The 17,343-nt window shown below is 43.2% G+C and overlaps 1 protein-coding gene across 47 annotated transcripts in view; it reads right to left on the bottom strand.

Moving 5' to 3' along the window:
• robo2 (roundabout, axon guidance receptor, homolog 2 (Drosophila)) overlaps window positions 1-17,343 on the bottom strand; it is a 1,006,048-nt gene that overhangs the window by 842,845 nt on the left and 145,860 nt on the right. For 5 of the 47 annotated variants that reach the window (XM_048540439.1, XM_059650117.1, XM_048540447.2 and 2 more), the window contains exon 2: window positions 13,730-13,948. The exons of 39 other annotated variants lie outside the window; for them this stretch is intronic. In XM_048540439.1, coding sequence (XP_048396396.1) covers window positions 13,730-13,948 — 219 coding nt within the window. Of the gene's footprint in view, window positions 1-5,763; window positions 5,998-13,729; window positions 13,949-17,343 lie in introns of all 47 variants that reach the window. 3 more of the 47 variants (XM_048540455.1, XM_059650115.1, XM_048540435.1) reach the window with 1 other exon arrangement.

Below are 17,343 nucleotides of genomic sequence, written 5' to 3' on the forward strand. Positions count from 1 at the left end.
GTCCAAAGTCCTGCAAGTCAACAGTATGGATTACTCAGACAGGCCAATCAATATCCCATGTTTACCGATTGAACGCATACGGGTCTTATCAATTATTCGACTAATGGAGATCCACTATAAAACTTGGGCATTAATTTGCCACGAGAAAGTAATTCCTGCCTTCCCTGATCAGGGAAGGTTTTAAAAAAGGACCTGAGGGATAACTTTTTCACACAAAGGATGGCATGCATATGGAACGAGCTGCCAGAGGAAGTCGTAAAAAGGGAGTACAATTATGACATTTAAACACATACGTAGTTAGGAAGGCAGTTGCTGAAGGCTGACACACAGGCGCAGCAGGCAGCCGGGCAAGTTAATGGCATGCTGGTCTTTACAGCAAGAAAATTTGAGTACCAGAGTAAGGATACTTTGTCGCTGTTATGTAGGACCTTGGTGAACCACACCTGGCGTATTGTATGCAGTTTTGGTCCTCTTGTCTGAGGAACAACATTCTTGCTATTGAGAGTCCTGCGAAGGTTCACCAGACTGATTCCTGGGATGGCAGGACTGACATATGAGGGAAGACTGGATCGACTGGGCTTGTATTTGATAGAATTTGGAAGAATCAGGGAGGATGTCATTGAAACACAAAATCCTAATGGGACTGGGCAGGCTAGATGTAGGAAGAATGTTCCTAATGTTGGGGAAGTCCAGAACTAGGGGGTCACAGTCTATGAATAAGGGGCAAGCCATTCAGGACTGAGATGGGGAAGAATTTCTTCACTCAGACAGTTGTAAACCTGTGGAATTCTCTCCCACAGGAAGCTATTGGAGCCAGTTCATTTGATAAATTCAAGACGGAGCTTGACATAGCCATTGCGGCTAAAGGGATCAAGGGGTATGGAGAGAAAGCAGGAATGGGATACTGAGATTGCATGATCAGATCTCAGCAGGCTCGAATGGCCAAATAGCCTGATCCTGCTCCTATTTTGTACATTTGTATGAAAGGTTTAGAGGGATATGGGCCAAACGCAGGCAAATGGGACTGGTTCAGTTTTGGGAAATGGGTCAGCATGGACGAGTTGGGCCAAAGGGTCTGTTTCCATGTTCTATGAGTTTATGACTCTATGATGTGGAGTGCCGGTGTTATACTGGGGTTGCCAAAGCTAGAAGTCGCACAATACCAGATTACAGTCCAACAGGTTTATTTGAAATCACAAGCTTTTTCAGCATTGCCCCTTCATCAGGTGAAGTGAGAGAAGAGCACGCAGACCCAGCATTTATGGGCAGAGAGATCAAAAGATCATATAAATGGTGTGAGTGGAATGTCTAATAATAAGTCCCTGCTGGTGATCAGAAGTGTTAGACAGTGTGAGTAAAGTGTCAACAGCTGAATAAAATTGAAGGGATGACCCATACTTCAATTATTTGAGGCAGAGAGATAATTACAACAAATTAAAAATAAGGTGGTGCGAGAGACAAAGAAAATGGCTGGATTAACATGATCGGTATAAGAGTCGCATGCCGAGAGTCTAAACATAATAATAAGTAATCCAAAATGGTGCAAACCAATTAAGGTAGAGAGATTATAATTTATCCCAGTAACGGTGACAAAATAGGTCAGTAAGGGAGATTTTACAGATATAGGCCAGTGCGGTTGGGTGACATGCAGCTCGACATGAACCCAAGATGACCCTATGATAGGCGTCACTGTATCAAAACAAGGGGTCACCCACTTAAGACTGACATGAGGAGATGTTTTTTTCCATAGACTTTCTTTTAATTTGTTGTATTTATTTCTCTGCCTCACTTAATTGAATTATGGGTCATCCCTTCATTTGTTATTCAGCTGTTGACACTTTACTCACTCTGTCTAACACTTCTGATCACCAGCAGGGACTTATTATTTGACATTCCACTCACACCATTTATATGATCTTTTGATCTCTCTGCCCGTAAATGCTGGGTCTGCGTGCTCTTCTCTCACTTCACCTGATGAAGGGGCAATGCTGAAAAAGCTTGTGATTTCAAATAAACCTGTTGGACTGTAATCTGGTATTGTGCGACTTCTAGCTTTGTCCACTCCAGTATAACACCGGCACTCCACATCATAGAGTCATAAACTCAGAACATGGAAACAGACCCTTTGGCCCAACTCGTCCATGCTGACCCATTTTCCAAAACTGAACCAGTCCCATTTGCCTGTGTTTGGCCCATATCCCTCTAAACCTTTGGAACTCTCTTCCTCAAAAGATGGTGGAGGCAAAGCCTTTAAAAGAATTTTACAGCAGAAGTGAATATATTTTTGGTAACCAAGGAGGTGGTGGGGATGAAATGCTGTCTGGGGTGGGCAGGTATGTGGAATGAAAGTTACAGTCAATGATATGTAGCTGCTCTCAACAATTCCTTTGTGACACTGGAATGCATCTCAAAGGATTTGCTGATAATTTAACAGGTAGATTGCTGGAAAGGTCACATTTAGAACAGTACGTGTCTGTAAATATATTCACAGACCTAAAAGGTTTAGACAGCAGGAATTTTGCAGAACTTTATGCTTCACCACATAGAGATTTTTATCCCACAGGGTTATCAGTTGCCCTCTGAGTTAGTTGTCATTGTTAGTTTAGAGAGCAAGTGACAATTCAACCACAGAAAGCATAAACAAAATAAAGTCACATCCTCACCCAATCTCCACATTTCCACATCTTTTCCCCCTCTATTAATGATCAGGAGCAGAAAGCTTAGTTAATATGCTTCCTCCTTGACCCAGGAGCTTCATAACCAATGTCAACTACCTGAACTCACTAGATCAGCTAATGCGATACAAAAGAAGGGCCACACACAGAATCACAGAATCACAGAATTGTTGTGCTGCAGATGGAGGACATTCAGCCCACTGTGTCTGCACTGGCTCATTAAATGATCAAAAGTCCATCGTTTGCTTTGTCCCCATACACTTGCACATTACTCCTATCCAAATAATCATCCAATGCTCCTGTTGAATGCCCCAATCGAACCTGCCTTTACCACATTAGTAGGCCATGCATCCTGTACCCCAGCTAAGTGTTATCGTTTTGCTCACATCGCCCTTGCTTCTTTTGCAGGTAGCTTCAAATCTACGTCCTCTTGCTGTTCTTTCTTTTACAAGCAGGAACAGCCTCTCCCAAATGTATTCTGTCCAGCTCACTCGTGTTTTTGAAGATTTCTATCAAATATCCTTGTAGCATCTTTCACTCCAAGGAGAACAGCCTTAACCTCTTCAATCTATCCTCGTCACTGAAGTTTCTCATTCTTAGAAACATTCCCGTGAACTGTAAAATATTCCTTTACTGTCTGCGGTGGGCCGAGAATAGACAATATTTAACCCTTAGTGCAATGTTCACCCACCTCTGATTAAATATTTGAGGTTTCTCTGTGTAGGACAATTCATGACTCATTGCATACAAAAAAACGTCAAATGTCCATGTAGGTGGAGTGGAACATAAGCAAGAAGCAAAGCATTTGTCTCAAAATGCTTTCTCTGCCCAAAACAGGACACACCCAAAGTGCATGGAATTGCGGACATGCAAATGGTGGCATATCTAACAGTTTATACGCTGCGTCACCTGCATTTTTAATTTCTCCCCTACTCAAGGACAAATCATCAGACTGCAGTTGTGCAAAATATTTGCATCCTTCACCTCTGTCACCATTTGGCATCTCCTCGCTTGCAAAGCTCTCCGTGAAAATCCCGAACATGTAATACATTTGCTCACAGTGTCTATATTACAGTGTTATTAAGGTGCTGATGCCATCAGACTTCTCTGAATTCTGGGCAGTTACCAATCTCCTTTCTGGATTTTGTCAGCACTCAATCAACAGCAAACAAGAAGAGGACAGTTGGGCAAGTCCACACTCCCATCTTTCTAAATCAGGCAAAGAGGGAATTCTGCATCCAGCACTCATGTTTTTGTTGCTAGGCAGAGCTAGAGTGTAAATATGAACCCATTAACCATATCAAAGACTGGAGAAACTTCCCAATAACAAACAAATCTGGTCTTCTGCTTATATTCAGGTAATCAAAAATAAGAACAAGAGTAGATCACATGACCCTTTGGGTCTGCCCTGCCATTCTGTATGAAAACGGTCGATCTTCTCAATCAATTCTACTTTCTAATTTTCCCTGAGGCTCCAAAATTCTCCACAAAGATTTGTACCCATCTGAATGGGGAAATTTTTGCTCACTTCAGTTCTAAATGATGTTCTCATAATCCTGGGATTGTGGCCCCCATGTTCTGGACTCTGGAAATAACTTTGCAGTGATGACACCATCAAACCTCTCAATGGTCTTGTGTATTTCAACCAGGTCACCTCCCATTCTTAATAACTCTGAAAGCGCCCCGCTTACTCTATCTTTCTATTATGGCACATCCCCTTATCCTAATAACCAATCTTCACTGGACTACTTTTAATGTAAGCATAGGCTTCCTTAGATGCAGAAACAGACGGTGTTGTCGGTGTTGAAAGATCTTCAGCAGCTGGAATAATAAAAAGCAATGTGTTATTTACCTCCAGAGATAATGGGAACTGCAGATGCTGGAGAATCCAAGATAATAAAGTGTGGAGCTGGATGAACACAGCAGGCCAAGCAGCATCTCAGGAGCACAAAAGCTGACGTTTCGGGCCTAGACCCTTCATCAGAGAGGGGGATGAGTATAGGTGGGGAGGTAGGGAGGGGATAAGTCAGTCCAGGGAAGACAGACAGGTCAAGGAGGTGGGATGAGGTTAGTACGTAGGAAATGGAGGCGCGGCTTGGGGTGGGAGGAAGGGATGGGTGAGAGGAAGAACAGGTTAGAGAGGCAGAGACAGGCTGGGCTGGCTTTGGGATGCAGCGGTGGAAGGGGGGCGGGTAGATTTTGAAGCTGGTGAAGTCCACATTGATACCATTGGGCTGCAGGGTTCCCAAGCGGAATATGAGTTGCTGTTCCTGCAACCTTTGGGCGGCATCACTGTGGCACTGCAGGAGGCCCATGCTGGACCAGCCCAGCCTGTCCCTGCCTCCCTGACCTGCTCTTCCTCTCACCCATCCCTTCCTCCCATCTCAAGCTGCACCTCCGTTTCCTACCTACTAACCTCATCCCACCTCCTTGACCTGTCCGTCTTCCCTGGACTGACCTATCCCCTCCCTACCTATACTCTCCTCTCCACCTATCTTCTTTTCTCTCCATCTTTGGTCTGCCTCCCCCTCTCTCCCTATTTATTCCAGAACCCTCACCCCATCCCCCTCTCTGATGAAGGGTCTAGGCCCGAAACGTCAGCTTTTGTGCTCCTGAGATGCTGCTTGGCCTGCTGTGTTCATCCAGCTTCACACTTTATTATCGTGTTATATACCTTCCTAACTGCTTGTATCAGCTGCAGGTTAATCCTGAGTTCCCTGCATGAGTACAAACCAGTCTTTCTAAACACCAGCACCATGAACACCAACACTGCACACATTTACACCAATACAAACATACACAAAAATTACATTTATAAAAGCAAGAAATAGAATATCAACCATGTGGCCAAGTACAGGTCTGTAATGCTCCCCATCAGAAAGAACCTGGATCTTAGTGCTTTTCCACAATGAACTTACATCGTGATATATTCCCTTCAGAAATCCCACCTCCATTTGGGAAAAGCTCCAGCTGCAGCTCTGCTCCCAATGCCAGGTGAATGAGCCAAGCATCAAATCAAAGACATGTCTTTGGTCCCAGGCAGGAAGTCCCCAGATAGACATACAAAGAAAAGAAAGAAAAGAGTTACCTGGACTCTGACTCAAACTGAATGGAGGAGTTGTGCAACTGACTGTCGTACTGACTGTCGTGCTGCTGGTGGGCAGTAATTGAAGCATCTTCGCCGCAAGATCCTTTGTACACGGCACATCCACATTATACCTTGTATTGTAACGTGTATAAACATGATGGTAATATAAAAGCCTCTTGACACAGCGCCTTTCTTTCCAAGATAATCGTTTGTTAAGACCCAATTTCAGAAGTCCTAGAAGTCAATAGTACGGATTACTAAAGGAATGATTCTGGGAACATCTAGGTTTTGCCTTTTTTCTAAGTCAGCTGATATTCTAATTGGATATAATGATTAATCCAGGTCCTGCGAGGTCATTAGTTAATTCCTACATGTGATGCCTACAAACGAATCCCTATGACTTTTCTGTCTCTTATAAACATACACAGCTGAATACCTGCACATGTCAATTACAACTGGCATTGGATGGCGCCTGGTTCATGAATGGTACCGAGTTGGCACATAGAGCCCACATGCACAAAGAGGAAGCTGGCATCAATCAACAATATTCATAATCACTGCAATCAGTGAGGGTTTGCTAAGCGAAGTGGGAAAATGATCACTTTTGTTACCACTTTGATCTAGATAGGGTAAACGCAGGGAAGGTGTTCCTGAAAACCAGGGATTCCAGAACCAAAAGGTCAAAGTCTAAGGGTAGGAGGTAGGTCATTGAGAACTGGGATGAGGAGGAATTTCTTCACCCAGAGAGTTGAGTGTCTGTGGAATTCTCTGTCATGGAGAAACAGTTGAGGCCAAAGCATTGAATGTTTTCAAGAAGGAGTTATATATAGTTCTTAGAATTAAAGGGATCAAGGGTTTGGGGAGAAAGCAGGAACAGGAGAAGGCGTTAAACATTCAGCCATCATCATATTGAATGGAACAGCAGGCTCAATGGGCCGAATGGGCTACTCCTGCTCCTGTTGCTAGGTTTCTGTATATCATGCGATTATGAATCTCATAGCACAGGGCAACTTAACCATTGTGACATTGCTAGCTTTCTCATATAAAACTTGTCAAACAGTGACTTTGCGACACTGTCAAATTGCTGTTAAAGCCCTTCTGGCTCACTAACATCCTTTAGGGAAGAAAAACTGCTATCCTTACGTGGTCAAATACAAAATAAAAACCAAAAGAACTGCAGATGCTATAAATCAGAAACAAAAACAGAAATTGCTGGAAAAGCTCAGCAGGTTTGACAGCGTGTGTGAAGAGGAAGGGTCACTGGACCTGAAACGTTAACTCGGATTTCTCCTCACAGATGCTGTCAAACCTTTTCCAGCAATTTCTGTTTATGTCCTCATCTGGTCTGGCTTATAGATGATACCAAACCCACAGCAATTTCCTGGGGAAATTAGGGATGGGCACTAAACACTGGCTGAGCAAGTAGTGCCCCCATTCCCTTCATTATACTTCATTTATACTAAATTTACAGACTCTAAGGTTCAGCAGAAAAACAACAGAACAGAGAGTATTTAGTGAGCCTCTGCAGTGAGTTAGGTCGAGTCGTAGAGGTCTAGAGCACAGCAAAAGGCCCTTCAGCCCATCAAGTCTGCACCAGTCAAAAAACAACCAATCACATTTGCACTTCCTTCTCGAACACTGCACTCATAAATTTTACAATTTCTAAATTGAATTGGCTATGGATCCTCCCAAATTTTTATCATTTTGACTCAGGTCCCCGAGTCCAGGTTTTTCTTCCCTGTGTCGGTTCTCAGTTGTTCTGTCAGCAGCTCACCACACAAAGCCACAACTGGGTAAGTCAGACTAAGGGTAGGTGTTTCTAAGCAGTCTGCTTTAGGAAATTCCAGTCCAAAGTAATTTCATCAGACTGTATCACATGGATAGAAATCAACAATCACATGTGGGCTGTCAACGTTCCACCAATTTCCCTCTTCAAAAAGGGAGAAACACAGCAAGATAGGATATCGAAGCATTAGTGGGCTATTCAGCTGCACCAATCAACATGATTTAGGCTGACCCTATAGGTTACTGCCATACTCCCATGTTCTCCCCATTCCTCCTGATGCCTTTAGTGTCTAGAAATCGATCCCTTCCCTTCATGAATGTACTCAGGTGCTTGGCTTCCGCAACATTCTGAGATAGAGAATTCCACTGGTGCACCATATACTGAGAGAAGAAACTTCCTCTCCTCTCAGTCTGAACTGGCCAACTATTTATCCTGTAGTCCCTTCATCAGGCCAGGGAAGTAACATCCCAGTACTCAGTCTGTCCAGTCCAGTCAGAATTGTATACATCTCAGTGAGATCCCCTTTTATTCTTCAAAAGCCCAGTGACCACTGTTGACCTAGTCTCTCCTCATATGATCATACTGTGGCAGCATGGTGGCTCAGAGGCTAATAATGCTGTTTCACAGTGCCAGGGGCCTGGGTTCAATTCCAGCCTTGCATGAATGTCTCATTATAAACCCATGTCTCCAGGTGCTCTGGTTTCCTCCCACAGTCCAAAGATGTGCAGGATAGGTGGATTGGCCATGCTAAATTACTATAATGTCCAGGGACGTGCAGTCTGGGTGGGTTAGCTGTGGGAAATATAGGGTTATAAGAATAGAACTGGGTCTGCGTGGGATGCTCTTCAAAGGGTCGGTCTGGACACAATGGGCCAAATAGCCTGCATCCACACAGTTGGGATTCTACGATAAACTTACCACCCCAGGAATCAGTGTGAGGAACCTTTACTGTGCTCCATCTTTGGAGAGTACATCCTTTCTCAAGTAAGCAACAACTAAAGTAGTAGCATGGCAGGTAACAGATGCAGAGAACGAAACTGACCACATTCCAATATAGAACATGACAGGCAGAAGATAGCACTATGTAGGCTCAAGAGGTTTACATCAAAGCATCAATTCAGCAGCTAACCTTTCATCTCAGATTGTCTTTGAGCCTTGTTAAACTCAGCAAAATGAGTCCTAATTGACATGGTCAAAAGGATACTTTTACGAGTTTAGCTTCAAAGTCTGTCTAGTTACAATGCAGACACAATACAACAGAATTTCACACACTGCAGTGGGGCATGATAAGGGGGTGCAGAATGAGCTATGGGGCATTATGGTGGAGTAGGGGTATGACATGTGATTCTCAAAGGAGACTCAGATTTTGACCCCACGATAAACAGCACAATGTCTTGGTCAGAAAAGATCAGTTCCAAACTCCAATTCCCTCGACTTTCATCTCCACAAGCACCTCTACAATTGACACAGACAGTCTGCCCACATCTTCTGCAAGCCCATGTAGAATCTCTCCTGAATAAGGATTAGCCCCTGTGTTCAGTAACTTAACCTGCAGTGTTCTACAGCTTCCTTCTTCATAACTTCACCTCAGACCTGTTTCTGCAATGGGTTGAAGCCTTGAAAATTTCATCTCAGTGCTCTTAATGTATTTTATTTTCTTCATTCTTTTATGGGATTTTGGTATCGCTGTAACATCAGTACGAGACCACCCTAAATTGTCCTTGAACTAAGTGGTTCATTTGGCCATTTCAGAGGGCAGTGAAGAGTCAGCTGCATTGCTGTGGATCTGGAGTCACATGTAGACCAGGTAAGGATGGGGAATTTCCCTCTCCAAAGGATTCTAGTCTACCCTAGACAATTCAGGATAATTGCCATGGTCACCATGACTGAGACAAACTTTCACTTTCCAATATATTCCTTGAATTTAAAATTGAACAGAAGAAGTTTTGATGACATTTGAACACACGTTCCCAGACTTTTACATCTCTGGATTATTCCTCCGATGACATTATCACTATGCCACTGTCCACCCCTGCCACGTCCTGTTATTCTTACACAGTAACAATATCAGTCTTCCCCTGTCTCTCTCTCTCTCTCTCAGGTCTTCTCTTAAATCATCAAATTCTTTGACATCTCTGTAAAAAGACAGCTACACGTTCATTGACAGGATTCTCCCCTTCGCAGAGTTGTGGGGAAGGTGTTGGGAGGGGCAGGAGATGGGTAGGGTAGCATGCCAGGGAGGGGAGAGAGAGAACCCACCTACTTTCCAATACCTCGGAAAATTGACTCTAGACTGGAAGCTCCATGCTCACGTTTCCCTATCCAGCCAGATTTTAAGGTCTTCACATGTCCAGTTAATGACCACTTCTGGGCCTCACCCTCCTGGCCTGCTATTATTTAGACTCCAGGAGGAAGGAGAACAAGCCGGCCTAATGATTGTCAAAACCCTGGGGAAGGCTCTCTCTACACAGTGCAAGATCAAATTGGATTTGGGATGGTGGGGGAGGAGGTGTTTTCTGAAAGCCACCCTCCTGGCTTCTTCTCCACATGATTCCCAATCTCAGATCTCCCTTCAGGCAACATTGAAATTTCCAAACGGGTGATCCTCAATCCGGGAAAAATGCTCCCTCTTAACTGCCCAACATGTCCTGGGTGGATAGGACCTCGCGCTCTGGGTTCCTTTAGTCATTAAATATTCTCAGTACATCTCTTCAAATAAAACTAGGGTTCACAGTTTGTCAGAGAAGCTGAAACTGGGACACATTCCCTCCACATTTTAGCTGTAAAACAGGCACAAGTTCCAATGATGCAAGGGCGAGATACAGTGAACACAATCTGTGCAGGGATTGGCATTACTGCTAAATTTGTGGGAGTCCTTTTCACCAGCACTCCTGTCCAGTCACCTCCAAACACCTAGATCCTTACATTTATAAATGTGGGGGTAACCCTTGAAAGGCCTCATTAAGAAATCTGATGTTTGCATTCCACTATCTCAGGATTCTTCACTCATCTTCAACAAGATGACCTTAAGAGTAAACGTTGATCTTACAGGTAGAGGAACTTCATGAGGAGGAGGGGGTGGTCTACTTACGCCCAGTGCTCCTTCTAATTTTTTTCCTGGATGCATGGGCATCTGTGGCTTCAAGAACCAGAGACCAATGCTGCGCCCAGTGTGTCCATGCCAATCTCCAATCGTGTGAAAGTTTGGAGCAACTGTCTGGGCAGCGTAGAGGGAATGTTGGTTATATCACTGAATTAATAAATCCAGAGCCCCAGGCTAATTCTCCGGTTACCTCTCACCATGGCAGGTGGCAGATTAAATTCAATTAAAAACAATTGGATTTAAAATCTCGTCAAATAGCGACCAGGTAACCGCTGTCGATTGTCATCAAAACCCACCTGGAATATGAATACCTGTAAGGAAGGATATTACGTGTGGCTGCAGACCAACATCATCAACTTTTAACAGCCCTGAGAAATGCCCTGGCAAGTCAGACAGCTCTAGAGCAGTTGGGGATGGGCAATAATCGCTGGTCCAGCTAATGATATCCATGTCCCATGAATAGATTAGAAAATGTTCCTCTGACCTCCTGGTTTGGAATCCCCCACTAATCGACATCCTGGGGGTTATTAATGACCAGAAACTCAACTGGACTCACCACATAAACACCATATAATTCAGTCAATAAATGTGCAGCTGTCTTTTACAAAGAGGTCAATGAACTGGATGATTTAAGAGAAGACTTGAGAGAGAGAAGAGCTACAACAGCAGCTCAGGGACTAAGCAAAGCAACTCACCTCCTGACTCCCCAAAGCCTGTCCATCATCTACAAGGCACAAGTCAGGAGTGTGATGGAATACTCCCCACTTGCCTGCATCCCCAACAACACACCAGACATTTGACACCATCCAGGACAAAGCAGCCCACTTGATTGGCACCACATCCACAAGTATCCACTCCCTGCAGCATCGGCTCTCAGTAGCAGCAGTCTGCATTATCTACAAGATGCACTGCAGAAATTCCGATCACTTGGCCACAGAGCTCCTAGTGTCTAACAGAATCTAAGTCCACCTTTTTTCTCACCAAGACAAAGCCTAGAAGTCAATGATATCGATTACTGTAGAATTCACCTAAGATCCTCAGACAACACCTTCCAAACCCACAACCACTTCCATCCAGAAGGACCAGGTACACAGGAACACCATCACTGGCAAGTTCCCCTTCAAGCCACTCACCATCCTGACTTAGAAATATATCGCCGTCCCTACACGGTCGTTGGATCAAAATCCTGAAATTTCCTCCCTCAGGGAAATGTGGGCCTACCTACAGCACACGGACTGCAATGGTTCAAGAAGGCAGCTCTCCACCACCTTCTCAAGGGGCAACTACGGACGGGCAAGAAATTATGGCCAGTCAGACACACCCTCATCCCTTGAATAAATAAAACAAGACTTAGACAAGACCTCTGTAGACGTCTCAGTCTCTCACACTGTCGGGGGTAACTGTTAATGACAATATTGAGAAGCTTTTAACCTTGAGAGCTCACTTGAATAACATTTTTACAAAGCATGAATTGTGACAAATAATGTCAAGCAGGATATTAAATCATCTTGGATCTTATCCAAATCCATTCACACACATTGTCCACAGGGTTCTAACTAGATGATGACCAGAGAGAAATTATTGGCTAATTTTCTCAGCTAAGATTTATCCCACAGGCTTCATAGAGCTGGACAGAAATGCTTCAGAAATTGACAACTTCAGTAGAAGAAGGACAAGCCCTTCAAAATATTAAGATGCAATGTATCAATTGGTGAACAAGCCATTGGATCTCCACACATTAACCAAATCAGGAAACAAGTCACACAACTCTAAGATCTTTAACTCAGTTAAATGTGCATCACATCACCAACCCGTGGTATTATTTTCAAATGTTGAAACAAAGTCCACCTTCAAAGAAGAAAAGTGGGTCGTTCATGTTCTGTTGTGAAGAGCATCCAACAGGTGACAAGGTAACACTTATTGGCACAGCTTCAAACAGCTCAGTTCACAGGAGAAGCTTTGCAACCCGAAAGGTGCTACATAAATGCAAATTGTTGATTATTCCCTCGCACAGAGCCCTCTCCCCTACTGCAACTTACTTAATGCAATCAAGTGCAGTGTGCTTTCCTCTCTCCATTTTTTGCACCAGAATAAATAACCCATCAGCAGAGAGATGTATGTCATGAAAGCAAGATTATATCAAGTATGTCAATGTGCAAGATAGATCAGATCACTTGACAGGTAGAGATTAACAGTAAAAATATACAATATCCACCTTTTGCAAACAGTCAATCTTTCTTCATCACACAAATTGCCCTATTACAGTAAGAATCAGAAAGGGAAAGTCATTAGTGCTGTTAAGACATTAACTTTGATGGAACTACTGAACAGTCCCAGGTGACTATTTTCTGTGGAATTGAATTTGTTCCAAATATAATGGCCTGTCTTTTATTCAACAGCTTCACTCAAACTCGGTGTGTTATCAGCAATAAACAAATGAGGAGCTTGTAGTGTACAACAGGAACAATTCAACTTGAGTTCCATCACAGTCATAGCAGCTCTTCCAAGTTCTTTGTCACATGAGGGCATTTGGAATGTACCAGCAAGATTCCCAAACTGTATCAGTCAGATTAACCTGACTGGCAGCATTCTCAGCAGGGTGAAGCTAAATTGAAAAACTCCAACACATTAATCATGCATTCCCTTCCCTGCTTCAAACCAGTCTGAGACTAATATCTTGCTAAACTAACTGCCCCAGAACAGTCCAGAAACAAGCCTTTCAGCCCGACAGCTTGCCGTTCTTCAAACGAATATCCTCCGGACCTACTTGATCTCACCGTACCAGCTTAATTATATCGATCCTTCTCCCTCACGTGTTCGTGCAGTTCTCCTTTAAATGCACCTTCTCCATTCATTTCATTCAGCTCACACAACACTGAGTACCACATTCTCTGGGTCAAGATGTTTCTTTTGAATTCTTAAGTGGAAACAAATCTTTTCTCTTCTGTCCAGAATGCAAACAGTTTCATGACTCTCAAACACCTCTAACGGGTTAGCGATCCAATAAACTAGCAGAAGGCCAGCAGGCTAACACTGGCTGAAAAATTCAGACACAAGACGAGAATGTAAAGTTTTACCTGTGGGATCAGTCAAGATGAAAGGAAGGGTAGTGCTTTCTGTGGTACAGGTGGTGGTGACGGTTGTGGTATGCATTTGGTATATCTTTGCGACGAGGTCCTGCACACATGGAAGATCCATATCAAAGTTTCTACTGTAGGAATGGTAGCTTAAAAGATTGCGGACACAAAACCTCTCTTTCCAAGACAAACGTCTTCTACGTAATAGTTCAAAAAGTCCTGGAAGCCAACAATACAAGTTTACTAAGGCATTGTCCACATGCAAACTAGCTTCGTTACCAACTAAGTGGCGAAGGGTATTTGAGTGGTCGAAGATTTCACAAGGCATTTAAGTTGATTTGAGGAAATAATGACAATGGACAGTTAAGGAATATATGGGAGTTGTAAAGAAGGCACGAGGAGCTAAAGAATGCTGACAGGGAAAGGAGGAGAGAGAGAAGATCAAATTACATGAAGCAGTCTCAGCTGAACTTGCAAGGAAAAGGCAGGAAGAAATTTTGGGATAACAAAGTGTAGAGCCGGATGGGCACAGCAGGCCAAGCAGCATCATAAATTTTGGGATAGTTTTCAATGGGGTGAGCAGGTAAAACAGAAAACCCCTCTGGTATTAAATCTTAAATCTCTTGCTGTGTCTGGCCAGTCTACAGCCTGTTATAATGGATACTGAGTGGTAGATTGAGGAAGGTAAAGTCTTGAGTAGCTGTCGTTTATTATCTTGCGGGTTCATCATGTTGAGTGGAAATAAAGAACATGCTGCACCAGGGTCCTGAGGAAGGAAAGAGTAGGCAATAGGTTTAGAAGACAGTGAGAGCCAAGAGTTTCAGAGGAAGGGACAGCTCTTGTTTTTATGTTTCTATGTTTGTAAGGTTTACAAGCAGGACTCAGCCAAGTACTCAAATGGCAAAGAGATAACAAAGTGTAGAGCTGGATGAACACAGCAGCATCTTAAGAGCAGAAAAGCTGACGTTTCAGGCCTAGGTTGTTCGTTCCTATTATCTCTCTTTCACAAATGGCAAACTTACTTTTTAGGATCTCTGCTTTTAACCCCAAAATGTTTTATGGAGCATGGTGGATATCCTACTGAATTAATGCCAGAAAGCCTTCAGGGTCAGGCTGACATTGCTGAAGCCCAATTTTAATGTGTTTGAGAAGCTGCCAGTGGCTTTAGAAAGGTCCAATTAAATTGATGGCAGATGCTGACTGCATAAATGTGATTTGTGATCAGAGATAATGGGAACTGCAGATGCTGGAGAATCCAAGATAACAAAGTGTGAAGTTGGATGAGCACAGCAGGCCAAGCAGCACAAAAGCTGACGTTTCGGGCCAAGACCCTTCATCAGAGAGCTCTCTGATGAAGGGTCTAGGCCCGAAACGTCAGCTTTTGTGCTCCTGAGATGCTGCTTGGCCTGCTGTGTTCATCCAGCTTCACACTTGGTTATCTTAAATGTGATTTGAACTGGCTACCTCCTCTCCCTTTCTCATCTCTGTCCCCTGCTGAGTGCTTCACACATAAATGGGTGAGAATTGCACGAAAGCACTTCGCATTTTCACGACCACATCTGCACAGACAGTTGGATTGTAATCAAAAGGTGTGGACAGACTTGGACAGTGAGTGGATGAACTCATCAATGTGACAGGGAAACAGAGGAACTGAGAGCCCAGGGTGGAAGGGGTAAGTTGGCAAGGCTGGATGAAATCTGGTAGCTTGCACTGCACCAGTCATGGTGTTTGTTATAACATTATTGACCCAACAGGAGTCTCTAGGGAACAGTGAATATTTCTGGATTCTTAACAAGATTGCAACAGGGCAGAAACTGAATGAACGAGAAACCAAAGAGGCACGGAAAACAGTATTACGTTTGGAGGGTGATGTTTTTACAAGTCTCTGCATGACTCTCTCAAATTGATGCTAAATATTATATGCACCTACAATGTTCAAATCCCGTACATTAGTAAATTTAAAATAATATGACAGTAAAAGTAGAGTACAACCAGGGTCAGGGGTCTTATTGGAATTCAGGGTAGCGGACAAGTTTAGAGGTTTGGAGACAATTAGCAATATGACTCAAGTAATGGGTCTCATTAATGGATTCAAATACATTGAGAATTTAATAAACAGGAAGGCATTGCGATTTCGGTCAATAACACCAGAGATTCTCACTGCTGTCAAGTTTGCCAGTCTTTGGAAACCCACTTGAGATGCAAATTCCAATATGCCAATGTAATAGATCAGCCACAACAATCAGATCCTCAACAAACATGGAGGACCTTTTCAATAGAGGTCATTCAACTACAGCATGCAGAGCCCGACCCTAACTCAGGCAATGTTGGCACACATGAAAGACTAGACCTGGAAAACCCCTAATTGCCGACAGGAATTACAATTTACAAACTCAATAAGCAAAGATGGTAGGGACAGAAGGAAGAAGAATTTGAATTTCTTTAGCACCTTTCATAACTACATGTGCACTTTAAGTCAATGAAGCGTGGTCAATGTTGTAATGTTATAAATGCAACATTCAACTTTCCCACGGCAGGTTCTCATATATAACAATGAGACAATGGCCTAATAATTGGTTTCAGGGATGCTGGGCAAGATATAAATATTGACCAAGGCACCAAAATGGTGTCCCCTGCTTCTACGCAGGGAATGTCAGCTTAACTTTGCTCTCAAGTCTACAGGCTGTGACTTGAAATCAGAATCTCAGAGAGAGGCAAGAGCACCGACTGCCTTAGCAACCTTCAATTCCATCCAACTGGAAATCTCTTTAAATGAGATGATCAGTATTCATTGTCCAGATATCAAGTCTTGTTTAATCAAGGATCCTTGATTGACAAGTTCGGTTCCTCCTTACCCCCTTCCCCCACCTTATCTTCTGCATTTAAACCAACATTTTTCCTAGCTGCCATCAGTGCTGAGGAAGGGTCACTCGACCCCAAAGTGTTGACTCTGATTTCGATCCACGGTTGCTGCCAGACCTCCTGAGCTTTTCTAGCAATTTCTGCTTTTGTCCTTGATCAGCAAGCATTGAATACAGTGAGATATCAAACCGAACAGTATTGGATAAGAAACGCACAACCACATGCATGGTTTTCCAAAATAAGCCACACCTATGCAGAATTTGTGGTGTGCGAGCTCACAGATGATGCGCGCCACACTACTTGCATAACATTGCTACGAACCAGTTGCAACTTTAAGCAATACAGGAGTTACTCAAATGGATACACACACTTGCAGAGATGCGGAGTTAACTTCTGACCATTTCAGCACAGCCTTCAAATAAAGGAAATCAATGCTAAAACCCTCAGGCTGGATATAAATCATAATTCACAATTCTAAAAATACACACAAAACACTTGTTTGTTTACAGGGACATTTCCAAACAACATGTTCATCAGATTAAATATGCTCTGCTGAAGCTGACTTGTTCAGTTGCTGCCTGCTTCACCTTGTCAAATAAAAGTAGCAAATAGGAGCATTTTTATAGTTTCTGACTGCATCATCAAAAGTATTCCAAATAATAAATGTAATGTGAGTTACTTTTATAAAATGATTTTCTGTAAAGTATTTGACAGTCAGTAACTACAATGCACTGTTTAAAGCAGGAGGTCTA

Source organism: Stegostoma tigrinum, chromosome 12, assembly GCF_030684315.1.
Source record: "Stegostoma tigrinum isolate sSteTig4 chromosome 12, sSteTig4.hap1, whole genome shotgun sequence".
NCBI lineage: Eukaryota > Metazoa > Chordata > Chondrichthyes > Orectolobiformes > Stegostomatidae > Stegostoma > Stegostoma tigrinum.